Here is a 26,827-nt window from a genome sequence, read left to right on the forward strand (position 1 = left end):
TGCCAGGAATGAATGTCAATGTAATGTGAACATACACACTCCGACGATGTTTCCCTTTCGGTTACTTGAATAACTCAGGGATTCAGGGCATGCATTTATTTTTTTCTTTTTAGAACAAAAAAAGCAAAAGAAAACTAGGATACTGGACTAGATGGGCCTTGGGTCTGATCTGGCAATTCCTGCAATTATGGTCTAGGGCCATAAAATCCCTGCGGTCTACCAGGAAAAAGAAAATACAAGGGGATAGGGCAGAGTGTAGTTCATCTGACAGCCTAAATTGCCCCATTTGTAAAGTGGGGATTATATTTACCTGCCTCACCAGAGTGATTTGAGGGTATGGTCAGATTTGTGGAACATGCTGAAGAAGTGGTTCATTTAACGAAGCATTCTGTAACTAGCACAAAAGTCTAGCTTACACCAACCCGAGTGAGTGGTCAAAAATTTCCCATCAAAACTGTTTTTCAATGGAAAATGGGGTCCTGAGGAAACTTGTTCTGTGGAGAGTTGATTTTTTTTGGCAGGGGGCTCAAAAACCCAAATGGCTAAACACACACAGCTATTCCAGTTTGGATATATGCTCCTACAGCACCACTGGAGAGGTCTAGTTTAGCTGCCTCATGTCCCCATTCTCCTCTATTGCCAGGTTCCCCAGCCAGCCTACATCTCCCATGATACACCAAGGCCAGGGAGTCCTAGGATACGTTGACTCTGTGATGGGGTGTAAACCCCACACTGGCACTGAAAGGGGAGCTGGAGAGTTCAATTAGGGGACCTGGTTGGGGTGGGCCAGGTCCAAGTGAAGAGGAGTCCAGCTGGGGGAAGAGCTGAGGGGTTAGCATAAAGGGAGGAAGCCCAGATAAGAAGGAGGCTGCAGGAAGAGAGGGGAAGAACTCTGCAGGTGTAACCCACACATCTCCTAGGTGTGGTGTTCTGTCCCATCTGGTGGCACTGAGACCACTTAGAGAGAGAGATAAAATGAGTCTTCTCTACAGCCTTAGCTAAGAGCCAGCAGGCTTTTAGCTCATGCGGTAGAGGCTCATGTACTAAGCTCTAGAGGTCGGAGGTTTGATCCCACCCGCTGATGACCGGGGTCTGTTGGCGTTACACAGGCACTCTCTGGTGTGAGAGAGTGGAGGAAAAGCCTAGAGGGATGCAGAAGCACAGTAAGCCCAGGACAGGGCTGTGGGAGAGGCCTGCGGACAGGCTGAGGAAGGAAAAAGCCAAGGGAGGTAGCAGTAGGGTGGGAGACTGGACAAACAGACCTTATATGCTCACCACAGGTTCCCTCTGCTAGAACCCACAGGAGCGGGAGGGCCTGTGTTCCCCTATCTGTTCCACTGGAAGAGGTGGTGAGGAAACACCCTGACGGGGAGAAGGACTATTGACTTTGGAGCTAGGCCTCCAGGGAGGCGTTGCTCTGCATCAGACTGGGAAGACAACTCTGCGGAGCCTGGGAAGGGGCCGGGGGAAGAGTCTGGAGAAGAGTAAACGAGGGTGAGGAGTTACGTTGATGTGACTTTAGTTTATTAGATCCTTCGTCTCCCCCAGGCAGGATGAGACTAAATATGACCTGGCTGGAGGGAGGAGTCATGAGAAGAAGCAGACCACAGCAGGGATGGAGCAGCTGTCAGCATGGGATGCTGAAGAAGGAGAGCCTGCTACACTATACCAGCCAGAAGGGGTGCACCAGTGGTGAGTCCATTCTGACAGCCTCCCTCCATCAGTTTTCAGCAGAAGTCTTTCTGGTTTTAAATTTTTGCACAAAAATCATTAATGAAAAATTTAGACACAAATTTTTAATGTGGGGAGGGGAAGCGTAGGGGACATTTTCTGGCTCGCTGTACCTCCAATGGTCATACACATGTGTCAAAAGCAAGTTCTTAAGCATCTGAATCACTTAATGGGTCAAATGCTGCTCTCATTTCCGCTAGTGTAATCCAGAGTAACTCCACTGATTGGCATGGCTGAGAGCAGAATTTGGTCCATCGTATTTTCTTTAGAACAGTTATCTTCTTCCATGGCCCCTGTTGATAGAGGATTTACTGTAATGTGTACTGAGTGAGGTCACTTGTGCAAAGAAGAATTTGGCAGATTTGGAGGGCTGACATTTTAAAGCGATCGAGGGATTTAGACACATCTGCCATTGGAATTAATGGAAAATGCTTCTAAATCCCCTACATGGCTTCAAAAATCTCAGAGAACTTTTAGAGTAAGAGAAAAGTTCCTGAAGGCTCTTTGAACAAAGAGCTACAAAGACAGAGCATAGATGAGAACAGGAGGAAATAAGCCAGGCTCCCTTAGAACGAGAGCTAAAACTATCTGCTTTGACTACATTTTCCAAAGGGCCTTCTTCATTGGGTGAGAATACTTGAGATGCAAGATCAAAGCAGGCTCCTCTGTCTCAGCTGAACTTAACGAAGGACTGTCCCTTCCAAACTGCCAAAGGCAGCAGTCAGCCTTGGATCTGCCTGAGATGGAAATGCTGCAGTTCCAAGGGAAAAAAAACCCTTGCCATCTTAGCTGTAACTCGTATGCTCACTCAGCCTTATTTCCTTCCTGGGTCTTATTAAATCTTCAGGCATTCATTCAAAAGCTCCTTGTAATGAAGTGTTTTTAGTTTCAATCAGTGCTGTTACTAACATATGCATTTAAACCATTTGGGCTGTAGCCGTGTAACATGAAAATCCAGCCCAGTTTATACTGGGACATCAGAAGGGGCTGGTATGGCAAGAATGTAGGGAGGTGACTCTTGCTGACTTTCCTGCCAGATCTCTGCTTAGTAGGGAAGGGAAATGGATGAGGGGGAAAGCCACTTCTGTGGCATTATTTACCCCCCGTTTTTCTAATCTCACGGGCTTGGTGGGATGCTCCTTACAGCGTCATCCCCCTTCTGGTCCCACAGGAAATCTGGCGGGGGGGACCACAATGCTGACCCCATCAGCGTGAACTTACTCTGGTTCCCTTCTGCATTGCAGAATGCCCCCAGCCCCTTGAAGTAGACTTCTAGCTCCAGCAGCCAGAACTGTAGCTCGAAGCAGCACAGAACAGAAGCTCTGTCCATCCCTGTACCTCTGCAAGCCTTGGGGATCCCCAAACAACACAATACCCTTGGGTGGGTCATCAGCCACAGGGATTGAATCCTGGACTCTCTGGACCTAAAACCAGGAGCCTGTACAGCCTGAGCTAAAAGACCCAGATCTATGAGCTCAAAGGCTATAGCAGAATCATAAACCTCCTTGTGGTCCTGCCACGAGAGGGGGACAGGGCAAACCTGCACTACACCTGGGTGTCGGGACCAAATTTTCTGATACCTCTGAACACCTTGCTGGCAGAAGGGTACAATGGAAATTCCCACAGGCCCTGTCCCCTAGCTGGGAGTTGTGTGCACAGAGGACACTATGGCCCTATGTTTGTAAAGAATGTTTTAGATACCTGGATGGAAGATGCATGAAATATATTTACTAACAGTCAGACATCAGTGTTGGAAAGCAATTATGTACAAAGTTACGTAGGAAATCAGCACCTAAAATGTAACGTAGCTGTAGAGGAGAGGATATATTTCAGCTAAAGCAACTTATATCCTGCCTAAGGTGCTTGATCGAGATGGAACTTCTATCCGTGTTCAGTGTACATGGAAAATATTTCCTATATCATTGTCTTTACTAATAACCAGAAAAAAAACCCTGAAATCCTGAAAGAAGTAGACAGCACCTAAATAACATTGGCAATTGTTCCTTAAGTTACTTGGTTTTGTAAATAATATCTAATTAGTTTTGATTCATTTTATTATTGCGGTTTTTTAGCTGCTACAGTAGGACATTGTACTAGAGATTTTAATTTCCTGTTTCCCTTCCCCGAATTTTATGTTTCCATCCCATCTAGCTCCTTTTTATTGATGCTTGAACTCCTTACTTCAAGCGACAATATTGCTGAAGGATAAGGAGCCATGTTACCAATCGGATTTTTTAGTGAAATCTCCCTGCAGGAACATCCTGTTCTTTAGATTATAATCACATGAAGTAAATGGCTTTCTTGCTTTCCACTCATCAGTACTTGGATGAGGAGCTGCTGGCTAAAGCTGTATCCAGGCGAGATTCAGGTGACGTTGCTAGGGAGGACAAAACACTTGAAAGGATTTGCCTCTTTTATAAAATCCACCACAATTTGGGAGCATCTGCCCCAGGATTGTTCACTTGGTCCTCAGCCTCAGGGTCCTTTAGGCCTCCTCATTGTTATCAGGTGCCAAATTAGTTCTGGCAGCAAAAAATACACTTGTTTCCACCTGCGACCAGCCACAATATGGCCCCTTATCGTACCAGATACACCAGGCTATGGGGATCCACGCACTCAGGGCTTCCAGGCCTGATTGATTGTGACTCATATCTAGGAAGAAAACCACACACCCTGAAAGTGTCTCCAAATGGTTCAAAACACCAGTACCAATCTGGACTGCCTTTGGATAAAACTTATTAGGGTGACGCTCTAGAAGAAACATATAATCAACTACATTTACTAATCCAAATCATTGCCTTAAGTTATTATTTATTCACATATCAACCAACTAGGGACATAGGCCTTGCCCTGAGGAGTTTATAATCCAATTAAAATGATTTAAAAACAAAAACAACTTGCAGAGAAGGGTCCTGATGCTGCAAAGGGGATCAGTGTGGGTGGGCCCTTCCATGTGTAGAGAGTCCCGTGGAGTTCAGTTGATTCTCTGCTCCTTTTATCAGAGGGAAGTTCCCTTCTGGGATCTACCATACTCCAAAGGCCAGCCAGGCCCAATCAGAAGAGGAAATTTGGAACCCTTTACTTCAGATTATTAGAATCACAGGATGTTCAGCATAGATAAAAAAGGACATGCGCAGCACAGAAATGCAGTGCAAAGGGAAAAGGAACAAAACATTTAAAATAGAGCCTAAAAATCAGAACTACAGTAAAAACTTCCTACTCTAAACATGAAATAAGAATTCTATTTACAAAATGGTGTAACCCAGGAAACAGTTTCTAATGCTGATCCAGGGCAGGGACTGCCTCTTTGGCCATTTCTGGACTGAGTTTGGGGAGGAGGTGTTGCACCAGAAGAGCTACAGCGATGCAGTCCCCCCGCATTTTACGGTCATTAATTATTTGTGTTGCAAAAGCATCTAGGAGTCCTTGTCATGGACCAGTACTCTGTTGTGCGAGGGACTGAACAAACACAGAACAAAAGGATGTTCATACATGCACTGCACTGGTATAAGACCAAACTCTTGGGAGATGCATACTAAATTCTTGAGGCCTTCTTATGTTCTCCTTTGCCTTCTGTAATATCTAACAACAGTGGGCCAAGGAGACATGACCGAACTGATCTGAGAACTTTAGGTATGTATACTGCAAACTCACACATCACTCTTCTGTAAACAAACATCTTTAACTGCTTTAATGTTCTTGCCCTATTATTTTTCATCTCCAAGCCATCTGCACTAGTGCTTTAGAGGTGGGAGAGCAGCCCATAAAGAACTGAACAAAGTCATGTTCTCCATCATTTATTTACAGTATTGTGACAGGGTCAGGCCAGATGGCTATAGGAGAGTAATAGAAGGCAGATATATTAGCCCCAGGCTAAGTAGGTCCCTTTTCCCTGGGTAAGGTAACAGGGAAGGTTCCAGAACAATCAGGAACCTTCTGGAGATAATTGAGACAGACAGGCTGATTGGCTGCAGGTGTTCTAATCAAGAAGCTGCTAGAATCAATTAAGGCAGGCTAATCAGGGCACCTGGGTTTTAAAAAGGAGGTCACTTCAGTTTGTGGTGTGCGTGTGAGGAGTTGAGAGTGAGAACGTGGACTGTTGGAGGACTGAGGTGTACAAGCATTATCAGACACCAGGAGGAAGATCCTGTGGTGAGGATAAAGAAGGTGTTGGGAGGAGGCCGTGGGGAAGTAGCCCAGGGAGTTGTAGCTGTCGCGCAGCTGTTCCAGGAGGCACTCTAGACAGCTGCATTCCACAGGGCCCTGGGCTGGAACCCGGAGTAGAGGGCGGACCCGGGTTCCCCCCAGATCCTCCCCGACTCCTGGTCAGACACAGGAGGAGTCGACCTGGACTGTGGGTTCAGAAAAACGGCCAAGCTGAGGGCTGCCGTGAAGCTCCAAGGCGAGCAAATCCGCCAATAAGCGCAAGACCCACCAAGGTAGAGCAGGAACTTTGTCACAGTATTTATTCCTCCTTACACAGACAGCCAGTGCTCACTCACCGGTCTGGAGAGAGAAACTAATGTTGGCTGGCATATACTTGTACAAAATCGCCTCACAGCCACATTAAAAGCCATCACCATAATAGCATCATGGCAGTCTAAATTACATTAGGGTGCTGCAATTGTACAATGTGGGACAAACACAGACAGGTTATAATGGGAGGTGCTGGAGTGACAGGTCAAATAAATATAAAGAAGAAATGGCCTGAAGGGTCTATTGCACCCGTACCATGACGCAAAATAAGATTAAATGATCCAAAACATGCCCAATGGCAGACACAGTGTTGTATACCTATTACAGGGTAGAAAAAATGGCAGTATATATACACATATCTACTGTACCGCAGCTCCTGGCATTACGTGCAGGTGTCCTCTGTGTTGTTAACCTCAAGCATTCAAAGAAATCATGAGTCAGATCCACTTTAAAAAAAAATCAGGAGATTTGGGTTTTTTAAATATAATAATTTGGAGGTCTTTGTATTTGCCTTCTGTTTTTTGAGCCTTTAAGGGTCACATTTTTCAGCTTTTCTTTGCAACCCCGAGGGCTAGAAGTATATATAAAATAAATTAAAGCTAAAATTCTCACAATCACATAACTCCTGGAGCTGGGCTTTAAGAAAAAAAACCCCCCCACAAACATTGTGCGTCTCACAACAAAATCACGAGATTTGGCCACACCGCATCCTAAAAGCTTCTTAGGAGCATTTGCACAGGGTTTACTTTCTTTTACAATGAACTCTAACTGCAGTTTTACATCTTGACACTTTATGGAGACAATTAATTCCCACTATGGGACATTTACTAATCCTTTTGCTTCCTACTAATCACGATCTCATAGATTTTCTTCTTTTTCCGCCTCGCTTTTATGGTCTTTTGATCTTTTTCCCCAGCATCAAAGGATTTTCTTCACATAATAACTCTACCATTTCAGAATTCATAGCCTCTAGCTAAATAGTCATAACCCAGAGCTACCTGCAATAGATCCACTTTTGAAAAATATGACAAACAGCATATACCAAAGGCTAGAATTGAACTGAATACCAGTCGCAAACTCAGATAAGACACAACCCATGTTTTGTTGAAAATGCCTTATTCAGTGCAGCAGGTCTTTAAAAGCAAAGACAAATGCATCCGATGAAGTGAGCTGTAGCTCACGAAAGCTTATGCTCAAATAAATTGGTTAGTCTCTAAGGTGTCACGAGTCCTCCTTTTCTTTTTGCGGATACAGACTAACACGGCTGCTACTCTGAAACTGTGGTGTTTCCTTGAACAAAAAATTAATAGTAGTTGATAACTTAGGAATCAGCTCATAGATGCAGCACAAATACAAAATAGTACAGTGCCGGAGACAAATTACATCTAGGATTTCCAGTGTATATTTTTTGGCAAACTATGTAAATGTTTTGATAGCCCTCTAGTGGAAGTTCCCACATTACCAAGAAGCCATAACAGGAAGGTTGATGTGTTTGGAAAATCGATGAAGTGTGAACAAAAGGACAGAGTTGGAATCAAGACAGTGAAAACTGCAAGGAAAGGAAAGGGATAGCAGCAAAAATGACCCCCAGAGGCAGAGTTATAGAACAGGAAAACGGCAAAGACTTGGAATCCTATCTGCAGTGGCTGGCCTACTAAAGGACTGTTCCCCCTGTCAGCTGCATCACTAGAAACCAACAGTGTTCCTATTAGTAAGAGATCTCCAAGCGTATGTGTTTCTAAAGACCTTAGAAATGCCTAATCCAAAGCCCAGCAAAGTCAATGGAAGCACTTCCTCTGTCTTCCATCATGGACCAAAAGAGAAAATCAAACGTTGAGCTCATTGGGATGTTCACGAGCTACTTTGACCCAAATCATAGATTCTGCTCAGTGTTTCCAATTTTGGCATCAAAATCAGAAAGAAGATCAAGCTCCTTCATAGTCCATGGTATATGAATTACAACTGGTGTAAACCTGCATTGCTCCATTGAAATCAATTAAGTGTACAAGAACCTATTAATCAATGGAGCTATGCTGACTCACACTAACTGAGGATTTGGCTCACTAGCTGCAAATTACGAGTGTGGAATGTTTATCAGTGAAGCTCCCAGAAACAGAAGCGTGTGTGGATTGATAAGCAAAATTAGTCCAAAAACCGATATCTAGAATAAAAGACTAGACTTACCAGTCTACCCAATGAAAATTCTTTGGAGCCGGTAGAGAAAAGTCACCATGCAACCTGGTGTGGATATGATACAGTGAAACCAAAAACTTTTGCTAAAAATCCCTTAGCAATGGAGGCCCAAAATATGCTCTTATGATAAGTGAGACCTAAATGATGCAATAAGGCCCCTGGTTTCTAGGACATATTGGAAATTGTGTCACCTTCATTTAAATTTTAAAGTCCTGTTTTACTGAATTCATTATTGAAATGAATATTACATCCAATACAGAACCTTTGCCTCGTGTTATTTATTCTGGTGATAAATTCCATTTATTTCATGCTGTCCCCACCTTTTCAGCTGCCCATGTGTTGCAGAGTTTTGAATTGACAGTGCATGACCCGCTATTCATTGATTCTAGATACAACCAGAATCTGAACCAGGGCCTTGTCACGTCCTTAATAACTAGTGTGAACATTACATTGTACTAGCCTAGACCATGAGAGTTATGTTAGAGTATTTACTACTCCTATTCCCAACCTCACATCCCAGCAGCTTTCCCCTGGCCACGGAGGGCTTGATAAAGAGCCAACAAAGTGCTTTAAGAAGTTGGCCAAAGAGTTCATCAGAGAGAAGTGCAAGGTGCTGATATTTGTATTCCAGTAGCACTCAGAGATCCCATTCTGCTCGATGCTGTTCAGCCAAACAGAGACTGTAAGCTCTCTGTGGCAGGGACTAACTGCACAAAGCATGGGGAGGGGAAAGAGACACCCTACTAGCTAGCCAATGGCCCACGCTCCAACTCAAGAATCTCCTTTCTATTGGGCTCTCCTCACCCAGCCCCCTTTCACCTTAGGAGAAGGGAAATCAAGCTAGTGGCCCACACAGGGAGATCAATTTACATTAGCATGATGTGCTGCTAGGGGTCAGTCAACCTTCTTTTAAATCACCGACCATCCATTTAGCAGCCCCCAGAAAGTATCCTCAGGAAGGGGATGCTTGTGATAGACACACCATCAAAGACGTACGTGGCCCAATTCTCCATACTGGGTCACCCATTCTGTCGTAGCGCAATTGAAATCAGTGGAGCAGCACCAGCATAACATCAGTGTCACTGAGTGAAGAATCAGGCCAGGAAACCACTGAAGCATCTGTCCCCGCTGGGACACCATCTTTCTGAACCCGACCATCCTGTAATGCTTTTTCGTAGGGCGGAGAAACAGGAGGAAGAGACAGAAGGTCTCTCTGTGAAAGCGGCCGGCAGACATCTTCCTCCTGTTGGATGTTCAGCACAATTCCTGTAGCACAGCACAACTGCAGGTCCATAAACGTCATTAGTCCCTGCTGTAGCTCAGTGAAAAACATGGCACCTTCCAAAACCATTGCCAGGGGCATGCACAGAGGATGGAAAGATACAAAGCTAAGTTACAGGGGTGGAAGGTTACTGCAAGTTCATCTTCACACCAGGCTGTGAGCCTTGCCCTTGGGCTCTGAGGCAGAGCACAGGAAGATTTCACCTTTCGATTGTTCAGCAGCTGGGCTAAGATTGGAGCTGGTCAGGAGCCACAATTTCTGTTCCATGGAAATTCCAACATTGCACAGTTTGCACCGGGGACTGCAATGACTCGGTTTTTATATCCTCAGTGCTACAATCTAACTATAAACACACACAAAACATGTTCTTCTAGAGTACGAATTCTCTGCCACACCTCTTTTCACAGCCAAAGGAAACGATGAATGCAAAATCAAGAGCTTTCGGTGTATTGGCTATGATATCATCATTGGGAATAACATGACTATTGTGACTCAGAGTAACAGTCTGGTTCCTGGCTCCCCCTTACTCCGGGATGAGAGGGGAATAGTCTGAGCCAGCTATGCGGCTGGCATGGATTACCTCTCTTAGCACAACAGCACAACTGCACTGGCTGCTGCGACAGGATGGCAGAGCAAAGGCTCCCCCCACTTCTCACCTGTGTGTGGAAAGAAGAATCGATGCCCTGTGGAGGCTGCTCTACTTTCCCTTCCCTCACTGCTACCCACAATGCAGGCAATCCGTGCCAGGAACAAAGGGGATTCTTATACCTATTTACTCCCATGCGCAGGAGCAGAATGCAGGTGACAGTCTGGCCCGACTGGAGCAGACCATTGGCCGAAAAATATGCATTTGAAAATCAGAGCCATGAAAGGCCAAATGACGCATTCTGCAGGAGGCCAAGGGGCTGATCCCACAGTCCTGTTGCATCCAAAACTCTTCCTGCCTTCAGTGGGAGTTCGGAGTGTGCAAGGAATTAATTATGCAGATATATCTAGCCACAGTCTTCTTGTGCCATTAGAATATAAAGTCTGTGTTTAGTACTTGGAAACAGATTCATTTTCCTGGAGTGGGAACACAGGTGGTTTGAATGCAGTGTGTAGTAAGGGCCCAGTCCTGGGAGGAGCTGAGCACCCACAACCACCAGTGAAATTAAATGGGAACGGTGGGTGCTCAGCAGCCTTACTGGATTGGGCTCCATGGACCTGATCCAATGTCAAGAGTAAGTATAGTCAAGGAAAAATCTTTGGAACATGCTCTTTCTAAATCTCATTCTCATTTTTAAAAACAATCCATGGTTACTTTTCTTCCTTAGAATGCATATAGAATAAGATATCTGCTTCTCTTTCTCTGGGTTTATTTTTAGTTGAATGTTCTGTAGAACACATTCTTGAAAAATTAATTACAGACGGCTACAGGGACACGCAGCCGCTCATCTAGCTGGCGATCTCAGGTTTTCTACGTCACATGGCTTAATCTACTTGTATTAATTTTCTATAAGCCATAATTTAGCTTTGCTACTTCATTTAATATTTCATGCAATCGCACCACTTTGTTAACAGACACTACAAAACACAACTGGCCAGAGCTTCCACTGCTGTGAACCCGTGTGGCCTCATTAATCTCATAGCAATGCTAATTTACTCCAGCTGAGGATCTAGCCCATTGTACCAAGGTGTATATGTGCAGCATTAAAATTTGAAATATTTCAGAACCATGCCAACTAGCTTTGAAGAGGGAGATTTTTTTTTTAATTGTACTTGAGGGGTGTTTTGGTCGAGGATCAAGTGAGTGCACTGGGAATAAAAATAATAATGATTAATTGGAAGCACAATTTCACATCAAGCCTGCAACCTGAAAAATCAACACTCTCATCTTAAAAACAAAAACAAAAAAACAAACCCCAGCTGTGTGAATATTTTCTTTTTCCTGGAAAACGACTAAAACCACCACCTCAGCAAGGGATCAAACGACCACCGATGTAAGGAATAGCCAGAGATCTAATTAATTCTAAAAATTCTGGAAGGAATTTTGACTCTCATGCTACCAGAGATCAGGCTGAGACCAAATGTGGGCAGCAGATTATCCCACATCTGCCTACTGGAGAGGGAGAACAAAAACAAAAAACAGTGACACCCAAAATCATGGCTTTTTCAAAACCCAGAATTTTTCAGACGGGGGAAAAGAAAAAAAAACAACCCAGCAAATCCCAGTCATGAAGGACCTTACAACAGCGCTAATCACCAGACATTCTTCGTATTAAAAGTCTTGGCCCAGTTCAGGCGTAGGTACAGTCATGTCTATGCTCAAACAACATAACCCAGCTCTACAGCAGTGGTTTTCAACCTTTTTTCATTTGGGGACCCCTACAAATTTTTGAATGAAATCTTAGGGATAGTCTGCAGAACCCCAGGGGTCCACAGGCCACAGGTTGAACCCACGGTTCTAAAGCATTGTCATTCTCACTGGATCCCCTGACACAGCTGTAATGTAAACACAGGCTAAGAAACTCTATTCCAAAAACCACAAAAATACTTCACCAGCATTTGACAGGAACAACAGTATGTAAAAAACTACACACTATAAGCTAAGCAGTTGAACAATCAAGTCTCCTTTGACAACATTTCCAGATCAGGATCTTCATCTGGAGTAAACTGATGTAGCTCCACTGAAATCAGTTGAGCTCTACTGATTTGCAACAGCTTAGGATCTGGGCCTTCTGGCAGAAATGTATAGATGCTAATTTTCCTCCACTACCTGAAGTTTAATTGTACCTCCATTTGATACATTTCTGATGTATCAGAAGTCAGTAATATTGATCACTAGAGGGCAGCAGAAATCAAACTACCACTCCTTAACCTAGTATTCTAAACGCGAACATCCGATACTGGGTTATTTCAGTGGCACTTTTAGGGGTTCTCTTATGAAAAAAAGAATACAAAGCGTACGTATATAAATCCCTCCCAATCAAGCCAAATATCAGAACGTATGTGGCAGGCAGATATTTTGATTATTATTATTTTTTGTTTATTAATTTTTGCATGCACAAGTGCGCATCTACCTTTGCACACAGTAACAATGATTGTACATATGCATGGGCATTTGGGCATCTAAGTTCCCATTTGCACATCCAAGCTCTGCATGGAACTGTGGTAATCATGCGTGCAAGTGGGCCTCCTATTTTAGCTAAAATTTGGCTCTGCGTGGATAACATGACTGGAGAAAACCTGTTTTGGACCTACAGGGTATGTACAGATGCTTCTAATGAGCTTTTCTATAAAGCCTGTGGTCTTTGGCATTACACTTCCTCCTCAATGAATGCAGCGAGTTAAAATATGTCCTAGAAGTTCATTTCTCCTGGTCGTTAGGTAACCAAGCTGGGTTTTTCTTTAATGAACAGGATAAAGAATGAATACATTGAATTTTATACTGCCATGAACTTCTGAGTGGCCTCTCAAGTGCTAGCGCTAACCCAAATGGCTTGACAATATTAAAAGTACACCCTGTTCCTTTAATTTTCAACATTCCACAACAGCACGCATGCATAACCCAAGTACAGGGAAAAACTACAGCATGTAAAACCATTTCTTCTCGTCCCATACATGACGTAGCTCTACCGGAAAAGATGGAAGAGGCTCTTAAAAGGCAAAGAGAGCAGTAAACATAGAACAGTTAAGGACTAGTCAGAATAAATATGCATCGATACAGACATGTCTCATTTCAGATACTAATTAAAAAAAAATCATAACCAGTGCATAAGAGAGTGGGGAGAGGCAGGTAACTGAAGAGTGCTGTCTACACAGCTATTTTTAGCGTGGTAGCTGAGTCCCATGAACCCGAGTCTGTGGACCTGATCTTGGAGACTCACTGCTGCAGGCTGTGTAGACATACGCTGGGTGGGCAGGGAGGGAAGCTTCTGGGGTAGCCTGTGAAGGGTCCTGTTCCCAGGAACAGCTTTCAGATTCTCAGCTTCCTTACATCACAGGGTGCATCTGTGCATGGGGCCAGAGCCTCAGCAGGTTTCCAACTACACTGCTCCTTTGAAGCCAAACGTAAACCAGATGATGTTCCAGCCCTTAGACTCTTTTGGACTCTGACCTCTGCTCCGGTCGCATCACCAACATCCCCCTTCTTCCTCACCTTCCTAATTCCCTCCTCTGTCCTCTCCTACTCCTTTGTTCCTCTCACATCATCTCTTCCCTACAAGATCTCCTTTCCTTTCCACCTTTTTCCCACCTACCCGCCCCACCCCCATCATCACTTTTAACAATTTTCATAACCCCTCCACAGAATGAATTAGAGATGAGTAAGGCTACAGTTTTGTCACCAAAGTCATGGAAGTCACGGAATCCGTGACTTCCAAAGACCTCCGTGACTTCAGCCCTGGTGGCTGGGAGTAGCAGGGTCCTGCCGCCTTCCGCAGCAGGGAACTGCAAGGTACCCCAGTCGCTTGAGACAGCGGGCCCCCAAGCTCTCGGCCGCCATGGGCAGCAGGGTACCCAGCAGCTCCCAGCCACTGCAGGCAGGAGCGGTACCCCGCAGCGCCTCAGCTGCCACAGTGGGATAGGGGGACACTGGCAGCTCCCGCCACCACCACGGGGCTGGTTGACCCCGGCAGCTTCCTGCCGCTGCTGCAGGGCTGGTTGACCCCTGCCACTCCCCACTGCAGCAGGGGGACCCCTACTGCTGCTCCCCACTGTCGCGGGGGAGCAGGGGAACCCCTGCAGGTGCTGGCCGCTGCAGGGAGCGGAGGGAGCCCTGCAGCTCCCCACTGTGGTGGTGGCAGGGAGATTCACACATCTCCCTGCCGCTAAGAAGGGGGCAGAGGGACCCTGCAGCTCCTCTCTGCCACTGGGGGCAGGGGGACTCTGGAGCTCTGAGCCCCCAAGGAGGGTAGTGGGGGCCCCAGAGCTCCCAGCCACCCTGCAGCTGCCTGTTCCCTTCCCATTTTATCATAGATATTTTTAGTAGAAGTTAGGGACAGGTCACGGGCTCCCGTGAATTTTTCTTTACTGCCCGTGACCTATCCCTGTCTTTTACTAAAAATAGCCATGACAAAATCTTAGCCTTAGAGATGAGCCAACTTTCCCCATGATCCTTGGCTTGGATGCTGTATCCCCTTCCTCACACTCTTTATTTAAGACTGCTCGGCTCTTAAGGGCAAGATCCATGTCTTCCTCTGTGTCTGGACAGCACCTAACACATGTTGGATACTACGATAATGCAGACAACAGCAGCAAATAAAGGAAGAGAATATAGGTTTCGCTGAAAAAAACCTCAGCAAAATCAAAATACGAATTTACATATTTTAAGACCTTTTTGAAAACTTGAAATAATAAAACAATTTGCCTGGATTTAAAACAGTCCCCAGCAGAGCCAGTATCCTAAACCCTGCAATGTTGTGCTAGGATGTGAGTAATGCAGATTAGAAATGTTATAAACACAGTCATTTAGTTTTATTTTCTAAGCTGAGTAGAAACATTAAAAAAAAAAAGCAAAAAAGATGCAAAGTACAATCTTCATCAGCTTTAATATTCTAAGGTTCATTGCTGTATAAACAAGGAAATTTTTACTCTGTGCATGTGCGTGTTTTTAAATATGTTCTTTTTGACCTACCAATGTCCCTTTAACTTCATTACAAAATTCAGTTTACTGCTGGTTATGCCGTATCTTTGTTACAGCAGGAGAGTGCTCACTCACTAATGAATCATAAATCACTCATTCGTGCGTACATTTGGTCTTTATCAGCATTTCCATGTGACTGCAAGCACGGTTTTGCTGATTCAACGGTCTAACGGAGTTACCCAACTACTATGATGCAACATTTCCCTTCCAACAAAATGATATATCCTCCCTGCTATAAACACTTTTAATTGTTCCTAAGTTACACTAAGGACACATAAATATTTATGTGGGATGCCTGAAGGCTGAATGACATGCCTTCTGGTCAATATCAATCCAGTACAGGAGGAATGCCAGAAAAATATTACTTTGCCTCCATCTACATCTCCACTAAGAAGGTTGCTATGTTCTGAGAGACAGTGACAGTGACTCCTGCTGGCTGTACTTTTGTGTGCTGAAAAATTAACATTGGAGCAAGCGAGACCACTGTCCTTGTCAAACTACAAATGGTATTTAAAACAGAGTTCGAAGAATTACCTATCATTCCCACGCCTAAACCATAGGAGCCGGTCCCCAAGTCAAAATGCTTTATAGTACAGGTTAGAGCAAATCGCTGCTCATAACTTAAATCTTACAAGCTGCATGCTGCCACCACTGATCATGCTAACCCATATGCTCTCACTGTTTCCTTCTGCTCCCCCATTTCTCTGTCTGTGTCCATCTGTTGTCTCGTCTCAGACTTAGACTGTAAGATCACTGGGGCAGGGACCATCCTTCTGTTCTGTGTTTGTACAGCACCTAACACACTGGGGTCATGGTCCATGACTGGAGCCCCTAGATGCCTTTGCAATACAAAAGAATAATAATAAGAGACACTGGAACACTTTTCACTATTTCATGAGAGGAGGAAACAAGAGCTAGGACTGTAACTCCAAGATGCTTTGGTATGATTTAATTCTCTAAGAAAGTTCCCCTGTGATGTAGGGTTTGGTTTTCACTGCAGTTATGTTTTCTGCAGCCAAGATGATTGATGGTATGACTACATTGCAAAAAAACAACACACAAACCCCAATTCAGGGCTGAAAACAGCAGTTTAGACATTCCTGCATGGACTGGACCCCAGACTATGAAACCCAGCGAGGGGGGTTGGTCTCAGAGCCTGGGCTCCAGGCTGAGTGGGAACAGCTATACTGCTATGTTTAGATCTGTTGTAGTGCAAACCTATAGAGCCCAAGTCAGTTGACTTGCTGCTGTGGGTTGGTTTTTTTTGCTGACTTACAAAGGACTTATGTAAGCTTAAACAACCTAGATTAGAAAGCAGACGTCTCCTTTTAAAATAAAAGACACTCATGATTTTATACATGTACTTAGGCGAACATGCATGTAAAACGATGTTGTTCCATACAAGCAGGCACTCAGATATTTGGAGCAGCATTGTTTTATATAGACACAGTTGTATAGAAAACTACACTCAAATAAGTATTTGTTTAGACTGCAAGTTCTTTGGGCCAGGGCTGTCTTATTATATGTAGTCAGCGTCCATCACAGTTTGGCTCTAGTCAGGGCTTCTAGGTGCAATTGTAATGTGAATAAAAGAAGAAGAAGAATTTGGGGCCTGATCTTTCATTCTCTGAGAAACCCAAAGCGCCCACTGAAGTCACTGGGTGTTGTACATGAACAAAAATGCAGGATCTGACCTCTACTGGTGTAAAACACAATATGAAGTTTCATGTTTGAGCAGTTTGTCTTTGTTTTTCACGTGTCATGGCTGGCTGATTAGCTGTAAACTCCATGCGCCGCAAACCAGTCTCGGGACTGCAGAGTAATCACACGTTCCTCCTACACCCCAACATTAATCACCAACACAATTAACTCAAATAGCACCAATCCTTGCTGGAGAAGAACAGGATCTGAGCAAACAGCTCACAATAAACACACCCATCACAGGGATTGCCTACAAATCCCTGCACTTATGGATACACCTTTACAGAAAACCTGTGACACACAGTCTGTCTAAAACAAACCCCAGCCTATCACATTGTCAGACGAATTTCTCTACCAAAGCGGAGAGAAACATTCATTTGGCATATTTTCACTAGCAACAAGGAACTACATCCCGACACTATGACTCACAAGTGGACACTTTACCATTACCAAGATCTGAAATTAATCAAGGCTCAAATTAGAACAGGAATATCGATTGGCCAAATCTACTATAACGACTAGGTCACGTAGCCTCCTCCAGTGCTCCTACTCTTGACAGACAAAACACAGCAATGGCTGGAATCCCTATCACAGATGAATGCTATTTTACTTGAGACACAATCCTGGAACTGTCATACGAGAAACTGAAAGAAACTGCCCAGGCCTCATAAGCTAGTAACCACCACAGCTAAGCTAGGCTCATTGGGTGCTTAGCCTCTGTACGTGCAATACAGTGAGTGACCAGTAGGGGTACTGATGTTACCATCCCTGATGGTTTGCTCAGCCCTTAAGCAAATAAGTATCTTGTGTCAGCAGACACGAGGAAGAGGAGTTAAACACCTCCTTTTAACTATTTAAATCTCCAAAGTGAACAGAAATTTTGCTAGCTTTGCCTACAAACAGAAGAAATAATTTTTTTCTTTTTAAAAAATATTTGCAAACCCCTTTGTAAATGACTTCCCAACCTCACCTCGTTTTATTTTAATCCAGACTATTTAATGTAACTGACACAAACCTTCTTAACCCTCGGTGTATCAGGACTGAATAGGTGATTAAAGTGGTGGGTTCAATGCAGTTTGGATTTAACATTCCAGAAAGGAGCGAAGGCTAAATACAAGCATTTCCAGCTTTGCCCCACGTCCAATGCACTGTCTATGCAGTCACTCCTGCTGATGATGACAGCAGCAGCAAAAGCCACGCACAAAGGAATACTATGCTAGTGGGTCTTAGATCAAAAGCAGGACACAACAGAATTATTTTACCTGGAAATATTTAAAAGTAGCAAACAACATAGTAGCCCCACTTAGTTCACATGTAAAGTGATTCCCCCATCACAAACTTCCCCTCACAAACTTTTAAGTCGGGGGGGGGGGGAAGGAGGGGAGCGGGGAGAACCTGGATCACATGAATCAATAACGTCAGGCTGGATCACATGATGTAACCTATTACTGCCCATTCTTCTGACACCAGCATCCTGTTCTAACATCAGTGCTCCCCCTCCGCCGCACCATGGCAACTGACAGGGGCTGGCAATTGGCTTCATAGCGGTGGACAAATCTGTGAGGCAAATCTGGGGATATTCTGTGCTGGTCAAAAAATGGGTTTGTTGGGTTTTTTCCCCTGTGGAAAATTCCAGCTTTTCAGCAAGAAAACTGACAACCAAAAATTCTCAGCCAAATAATAAAGAGAAAACCAAAAATTTTGATTCAGAAATGCTGCCACGGTGCCTCAGGGGAGTTGTAATTCAGGTACCTCATAACACCATTCTTCTCTATGGGCTGGGCTCCCTAGCTGGACTACATCTCCCATGATGCACCACATTCTGCCTTCTTGTTGATATTCCACAGTGCATCATGAGACATTAGTCCCCTGGGGAGCCTGGCACATAGAGGGGAATGGGACATTACACACCCAAAAAGTACAACCAACTCCCATTAAGGCACAGCGGCTATATTTCAAAATAAAAATTTTCAGCCAAAAATCAAAACTTTTTGGATATTTGGGGTTTTTTATGAAAAAGTCTAAATTTTCTGTGGAAAGCAAACACTTTTTGTAGAAAATTTAATTTAGGCCAAAACCCAATTTCCCATTGAAAAACAGCTTTGACAGAAAATTTTTCAACCAGGCCTAATTCTAAATGTAACTTATTTTGTTCACACATATGCCCCAGACCTGTAATAGAGACAGTCACACAACATGCAGGACAATCCCTCTTTCCAAGAATTTCAGGCCAGCACCAATAGCTGATTCTCAAGGAGCAACTCTGCTTCAAGAGCTGAAGGTAATCAGAGCCCAAGGCAGAGAGCAAATTCTCCTGCTGCTCACGTAGCTCCAATCCCATGATCTTGTATAACCAAAGATAACCAACACCACCACATAGCCTGTCTTCTCATGACTGAACATTTGCTCCCATGTTAAGAAAAAGAACTTGGAAGACTGTGTAACAGGGCCACCTAGTGACACCTACGATAAACTATATTAATATTGTATTTTAATGCACCCTCTCAAAGGCACTCTGACCACTGTAGAATAATTCATCCGTAAAAACACACGAAGGTAGTGGAAACTGGCCAGAGTCGCTCTCAGAAAGTACAAGCAGAACAACACCTGTATACATATCACATCCATAATAGCGACATTAAATGAACTCTCAGGTTGTAAAGTCACATGCTGAAAAATTAGAAAATACCAGAATTAAAGTTGTTCATGCAACCTCAGTTCAGCTCCCTTGTGGATAAATACAACAGTGCAGCTCAGAAAGTGGGAACTGGCCCAAAGCTTAGTTTCTTGACCATTTCTGCAGAAATCCCCCCCTCTAAGAAACAAAACAAGGCAAGAAAGTTAACCATTGTCTCCCAGTTGCGGAGCATAATCCAATCCTACAGCAAGCTTATTACTAATCCACAAGGAATGCAGCACAACCAGCCATTCAGTTGCCTGTTTCTATAACCTTTTATAAACAGAACACTTGTCCTGCACTGGTTTAATGAGGACACAGGCTGTAGATGGGAGAAAGGTAGGTAGAAGGATTTGCAGAGCAGATGTTTCCTTACTGGTTGTAATTGTACAAAGCAATGTTTTCCCTGATGCCTAGGAGAACGTTAGGATTGTTTCTGTCAGTTGGCCTCAGGCAACTCCCTCCTCCATGAGCACAGTGACACCAAAAAGCAGCAACCCTCTCGACAGCTCTCACAGGTATCAGCAATCCACAGCGCACTTTGTATTTATTCGGAAGCACAGAACCATATTGCAGTTCCAATAAGCCACACTTTGCACGAAGGCAGATGAACATGCATCGAACTTCAGCACGCTGTTTGCTGTTCATTCAAACAACACTCTGCCTGAAGCAACAAATATTGACCTGACATGTCTCTATGTCCAAAGGGAGGGAGTGAGGGAGTGTGAGAGAGAGAACGGGAATATTTACATTCATTGTTAGTTTAGTCTTTACCTAAGCATGCTGATGAGGCAAAAGTATCCACAGAACTACAAGGCTCCTCACTGGTCCCAGTGCTGTGCTCTGGCAGGAAGCTGTCTGTTATGTCGTATGCAGAGGGAAGGTCCAGTATGCTGCTGTCCTCTGAGGGGTGGCTCGATGCTGTTTCATCTCCCTCCATGGCCCCACTGCAGTGGAAACACAGCTGTTACTGAGATCCAAATGCTGTTTTGTAGCATGAAAACCCAAAGGAAAGCAAACTCTGAAGAGCTCATCTGGTCATGCTCTTTATCATCACACAACAGAATTTTGGTTTCAGCATTTAGTCACTGATTAAACTAAGGGAGAGTGGGTCTAAGAAGAGGAAGGCGGCATGAAAGAAATAGATTTTGCTGTTCTTGGGCAGAGGGGATAACTTGGAAGTATAAGCATCAAGTCTGACAAACCTGGACTCCCTGAAAACACATGGAGTCCAGGAAAATACTGAGGCATGTGCTAAACACTGAGCATATGACCCAAGTTAGACTGCTCATGTAGTTAAAAGTAAGGACATGCTTGGAGTCCTTTTTCCGATTGAGGCCTCTAGCAGTAGCTGGGTCAGCTCATCCCTTCATTCTCCTTATGTAGATAAACTGAAGACATTCCAGCTCACCAGGAGGGTAGACACGAGGGCGTCTGAAAAAAAACTAACATCCTCTCTGCTCGGCATGGACATTAATACTCCAACACTACATGTCAAAACATTGGAACTATGCCGAGGAATCCCTGGCCAAAATTCCATTTCTGCACCATGTGCCATACACCACACTTCAGCTATCCTCCACCCTAGTCATATTAGTTACAAGTAGAGCTTCCAACAGTCGAGTTGCTGTACATAAAAGAATGCAGGCGCTTATGCTCTTCAAAACATAGCAAAAAGAGGGGGAGGAGGGGATGGCAAAGGGGAAAAACACACAAGCTAGGTGGCGATTGGCCACATACTTATAATGCCATAATGGATTTCTGGAAGCCATACAGCCAGTCTCCGGTTAACTTACTCCAAGGCCTTTAGTGGAGAGGCTGATGTCAGAGGAAAAGTGATGGTGTGACTGAACCTGTGAGTTCTCAGATGCGCAAGAGGGGGACACATCATTTCATATGCACTGTACCTATGAATGGATCACTGACGATTGAGCAATCCTTTGGGCAGTGTCCAGAAGTAAATAGGTTGCCAGTGTTTGTGATCAGTTGTCATGCAGCTTTCCCTTCTAGGAAGTCTGTCAGCTGCAACCTTCTGGAATGAAAAACAGGTCAATTAGATTCCTTACATCAGCTGATCATACTGCCAAAATGGTATGACCTTCAAAAAGTGTGTGTCACTTGGAAGTCAACACATTCCCCACTGTTTGTCAAGACTGACACAGGAGTGGATCTTCCTTGGGAAATAAACATAGCATAGTTATGAAATAATTTCCTTCAATCTTTTTACAGTGATGCTGGCCTCACTGAGAAGTTAACACCCTCCATATTTGAAGTACTGGTAGGTCAATGCCACGTGAGCTTTCATTTATTCAAAAACTTTGAAGCAGGGAACTAAAATTCAAACAGACTCCTTGCTTAGCCTATGCCCACATATGAATGAATGGCTGTTTCCCTGGCACAGCTACCCACTATGCTCTGTGGCTGGCATTCTGAAACCAGCAGAGTATTATAGCACCTGTCCGTGCAGTACCAAGGCTTTCCAAGAAGTATATTCTAGGAAGAGGATATGATCTAGCATTCGGAGCTGGCACCAGGCTCAGGAGACCTGGGTTCTGTTTTCCACTCAGCCAATAAACTCACTGTGTGATTTTAGGCAAGTCACTGACAACCATATTTTCAAGGATTGGCCACTTCCTGGCAGCTTCTCAATTTGAGATAACTTAGTCCTGAGCCTCTGCAGCTCCCATGGACTTCAGTTGGAGATCTGGGTGCTCAGAACTTCTGAAAAATCAAGGCCAAGATGTTTCGAGTCAGGACAAAGACTGAAACATGCGAACACAGTACTGAAAAGTGTGACCTTCGTGCCGCTGAAGCTCGGTTTCCCCATCTGTAAAAAGATTATGATAATGCACGCCCGCCTTAGTAACACACTCCAGGTCCTATGAACCAAGGTGCTATATTAACCCCAAATATCATTATTCCTATTTTTACCTGGAAGACAGACCAAGTTGGAGATCAGACTTTTTGAACCCAAGCACAACCTGGCAATGATGGACTGGTTAGAACAAGTTCTCAGTCTATGATAGAAAAATAATGATTAGTAAACAAACCAAAAACTGGACTAGCCACCTCACAAAACATAGGCCAAGATTTTCAAAGGGAGCTGATGGTTTTAGGTGTCCAACTGGAGACCCCTTAAAGGAACCTGTTTTCTGAGGATCTCCTCTCTCACAGTCAAGCTCCTTTAAGGTATCTCAGGTTGGTAACAAATAACCAACAAATAACCTAAAATAACAGGTCACTATGAAAATGTGGGCCATCACACCAGCCCCAATGACTGTATAAATCTAAAGCCAACGTATCACAAACAAGAGGAGAGGAAAGGAAAGACAAGGGCGACAATAATAAGATGAGTCAGTATGTCATGGACCTGTCTGGACTTTGAGGAGGGATCTGAATGAGAGGGAGGTGACTTGGGAAGGGCAATCCAGACATAAAGGGCACCATGGCAGAAGGCACAGATATGTTTGTGTTAGGCGATAAAGCAGGTATAGATAGGGGGAAATGCTAAAATAAACTGAGTGAAAGGAGCATGCAGGGGCTGTGTGATGCAGAACCAGGGCTGCGGCATTCAAGTTGGACTGGAGGGGGTTGAAGTTGATATCAAAAAGATCTGATGAGTGGGAGAGTGGAGCAGTGAAGTAGGATGATTAGAGACGAGTGATTTCACCCCGGTGAAGAGGTGTTTGAAATGTTATGGAGGGAAAAGCTCCAGGATTTGGAGACAACCTGGGTGGGAGAGGAGGAGGAGGAGTGGAAGATGGCCCCCAGGTTATAGGTCTGGTGGAGTTAGAAGCCATGATAGAGGATAGTTAGAAGCAGAACAGAGATAGAGGAGAGAGTTAGGAAGAGATTAGGAGCTTGGTGATGAGGGTGAGCCATCCAAAATGAAACCATGAGAGACACAAGGTGAACTACTCTCAGCTGATTTTAAAAAACTGTATTGTGTGGGATATTAAGATAAGTATGCCAATAATGACAAGAGTTAAAAATCTGTATTCCTATCTTTTAAGTGTGGATTATCATATATGTGTAGGAACAGGGATATGAGATGCGGTGTTGTTGTATCTCAGTATATTATTATTTATATTATTGCAGGGCCTATGAGTCTTAGCCGGGGACCAGGACCCTGCTACACAAGGCAATGTAAATACAGAACAAAAAGGCAGTCCCTGCCCTAAAAAGCAATATTCACAGGCATGTGGTACAGCATTGTAACATACACTTCTATTCAAATGTATTTGGTGCAATGTTTTTACACAGTGCAAAGTCCACAAGCAGCTGGTATAGATTGATTTAAAACTCATTGGCCTTCCAGAGTCTGTTTCCCCATTTAGTCATTCTACTTTACCTTGTATAATTCCCCTGATCCCAATGGAGATGCACTGCTGTTATCAGAACGGAGAATCTGTTCTCAGCCTCTAATCAGGGGGGTCAAATGTAACACCCCTGGGCTGGATCTAGCCTGCTGAACAGTTTCATGGACTTCCCAATAATATTCAGGTTTGTCCACAAATAATAATAATAATATTTGTGGACTTCCCAATAATATTCAGGTTTGTCTTCACAACCCCTGAGTCCACACTACCAGGGTGTGATTTGTAGAGCACACCAGTGTGTTGTGCTCTAACACCCCTGCGTAGACCCTGCTAGCGTACACTGATGAAGTCCTGCTAAAAACAGGATGACATCAGCGCACACCAAGGAACATTTAGCATGCGCCAGCAGGGTCCACATGGGGGAGTTAGTCCACAATCCAGACTCTGGTGCAGCAATCCAGCAAAACCTGGTGTACAGGTGCTGAACCACTTGGAAGCGTTTAAGAGGCTCTGGAGAAGCATAAAATAAATGTAGGTCATTACCAACATGGTTTATCTTTGGCTATTTCTATTTTAATAACTTTTGCTGAGTGTGGTCTGCACAAGCAGCAGATCAGGCCCGCTATCTCAGGTGAGTTTGACACTCCCATCCTCAGAGGTCTGACTGTCCCCGAAGTGCTTACACTCACCTCCACTACCCCAGCCCTTCCTACACTCACGCACACTCTGATTCAGAGTGTCTCCCTGCTCCCCACGAGGGCTGTCTTCTTGTAACACTGAAACAATCAAGCCAAATTAAAGACCCATTCACCCCTTTAAGCATTAACATAATTTACGGCTAGTCCAGTGGTAGGTGAGCTGGAAGGGAACCCCTTGTGAATATTGTGATGGGATCAGTTTCTGTGCTTAGTATTTATTAGAGCCAGTAAAACAAAAACATTTTTCACTAAAATTTATGGGTCTGTTTTTTGGTGGGGGGAAAAAAAAAGGTTGAAATGTTTGGCCCAGCTCCGTTATTTATCAGTCCTCCAGCGCTGCGTGTGAAAGCAGCGGCCGTATTTTAACAGATGGTTTCCCCAGCTTTGTTTTTTAATGTAAATTTTCAGTTTAAGGGCTCGTCTGCTTTCAATAAAAGCAAACCAGAGAAGAGCTCCTGGGGAAAGGCAACAAGGGACACCAAAAGTGAGCAAAAAGGCCTTCAGATCAAACCGTTGGTTCTGAGCAGGGATGCGCCACACCCACTGATGGTACAAAGCCCTGTAGTGCTCCACTGTGGGGCCAGCCCCACACGGTTATTTACAAAGCCTGGCTGCCCAGCACAGCCAGGGTGAAAGAGGGATAAGAATGGCCTTACTGGGTCAGACCAAAGGTCCATCTAGCCCAGTATCCTGTCTTCCGACAGTGGCCAATGCCAGGTGCCCCAGAGGGAATGAACAGAACAGGTAATCATCAAGTGATCCATCCTGTCGCCCATTCCCAGCTTCTGGCAAACAGAGGCTCTAGGGACACGTGAGAGCATGGTTATGCCTGGGATAAGTTGCCACGGCCCTAATCCTGAAAGCGGGTAGCAGGGACCCCGCGCTCGCACTGGTCTATGCATGCAGACAGGCTCGCAGGATCGGGACCCCTGGCACTACTTGGAGACGTCTGTCCGCCTCCCAGCCGCAGGAAGAAGACAGTCTGGGGGCAGCAGGGCTGATGGGTTGTCAGAGGGCAGGTGAACAGCAGCCAGACCCCACTAACTGCCAGTCGCTCCCACATGCTCCTCAAGGGCAGGGGAAATCCTCCCCCTTTAGCCACCCGTTCCTTCTGCGTGCCCCAGTGCCGCTCTGCCAGCCCCCTCCCCAACCATACACGGACGTCCCCCAGCCTCCAGCTAACACCGTGCTGCAGCCACTGATCACTCACTCACACCCTCAGATACCCCAACTCCTTGCCCCCCCAGACAGGGCAAAGCCGAGCAGGGAGGTGTTCACGTGCCACTCTCCTTTGCCTGGCCCCTTACAATACCAACCTGCTCCACCTTGCACCGAGCTGGGAGGCCAGGATGGAGTCCCTTTCCCAGGCCTGAAAAGAGCTCCGTCTTTGTAAGCTCACAAGCTTGTCTCTCTCACCAACAGAAGTCGGTCCAATAAAATACATTACCTCCCCCACCTTGCTTCCCAAACCTTCACACAAGCCCCGCACCCCAAATCCACTGGCACTCCTATGCAGCACCCCCCTACGACCCCCCCACCCCAGCTGACACGGTTCAAGCAGCCGGTCATCCTCAGACACCGTCCCATGGAGACAGCCTGCAAGGGGACAGGGAGCAGACCCTCATTCGCTCGCCCTTGTGATACTCACACAGCTGAAGCAGGAAACACTTGGGACCTGCAGCTCCCGAACTGGAAGTGCATGAGCCACCTTCCTCCAGGGCATGACAGCCAAACAGGAAGTAGTTAGGGCGGGCGGGGAGCGGGGACAGGCTCCTGCTGGCTACTGATAAATGTGTCCCCAGCCGGTGGCTGGAAACCATTTTTGTTGTGGGTAAAAGGAAACGGTTCTGAGAGTTTCAGAGTAACAGCCATGTTAGTCTGTATTCACAAAAAGAAAAGAAGTGAGCTGTAGCTCACGAAAGCTTATGCTCAAATAAATTGGTTAGTCTCTAAGGTGCCACAAGTACTCCTTTTCTTTTTGGTTCTGAGAGTGCAGAACCCGGAGAAACCGATCAAAAGAGGCAGAGTTAACAACACCTGTCCCTCGATGAGAACGGGCCGGGAAGGGGGGGGGAGTTAAACGAAAAGAAACTTTTTTAAAAAAATCCCAGTCTACAGAAAATACAA

General features: G+C 44.9%; 1 protein-coding gene across 5 annotated transcripts in view; it reads right to left on the reverse strand.

Annotated features, from left to right (window-relative positions):
* Positions 1-26,500, reverse strand: part of SHLD1 (shieldin complex subunit 1) — a 67,776-nt gene extending 41,276 nt beyond the window's left edge. The window contains exons 1-4 of one of the 5 annotated variants that reach the window (XM_037896177.2): positions 26,349-26,460; positions 22,615-22,700; positions 21,591-21,712; positions 20,458-20,630 (exon numbers count right to left, since the gene is read on the reverse strand). In XM_037896177.2, the coding sequence (XP_037752105.1) occupies positions 20,458-20,623 (166 nt within the window). In that variant the 5' untranslated portion in view covers positions 20,624-20,630; positions 21,591-21,712; positions 22,615-22,700; positions 26,349-26,460. Of the gene's footprint in view, positions 1-20,457; positions 20,631-21,590; positions 21,716-22,263; positions 22,558-22,614; positions 22,701-26,348 lie in introns of those variants that run through there. The other 4 variants (XM_037896176.2, XM_037896178.2, XM_037896179.2 and 1 more) reach the window with 4 other exon arrangements.
* Between the last annotated feature and the right edge of the window lie 327 nt (positions 26,501-26,827).

Source organism: Chelonia mydas, chromosome 3 (genome assembly GCF_015237465.2).
Source record: "Chelonia mydas isolate rCheMyd1 chromosome 3, rCheMyd1.pri.v2, whole genome shotgun sequence".
Lineage (NCBI taxonomy): Eukaryota > Metazoa > Chordata > Testudines > Cheloniidae > Chelonia > Chelonia mydas.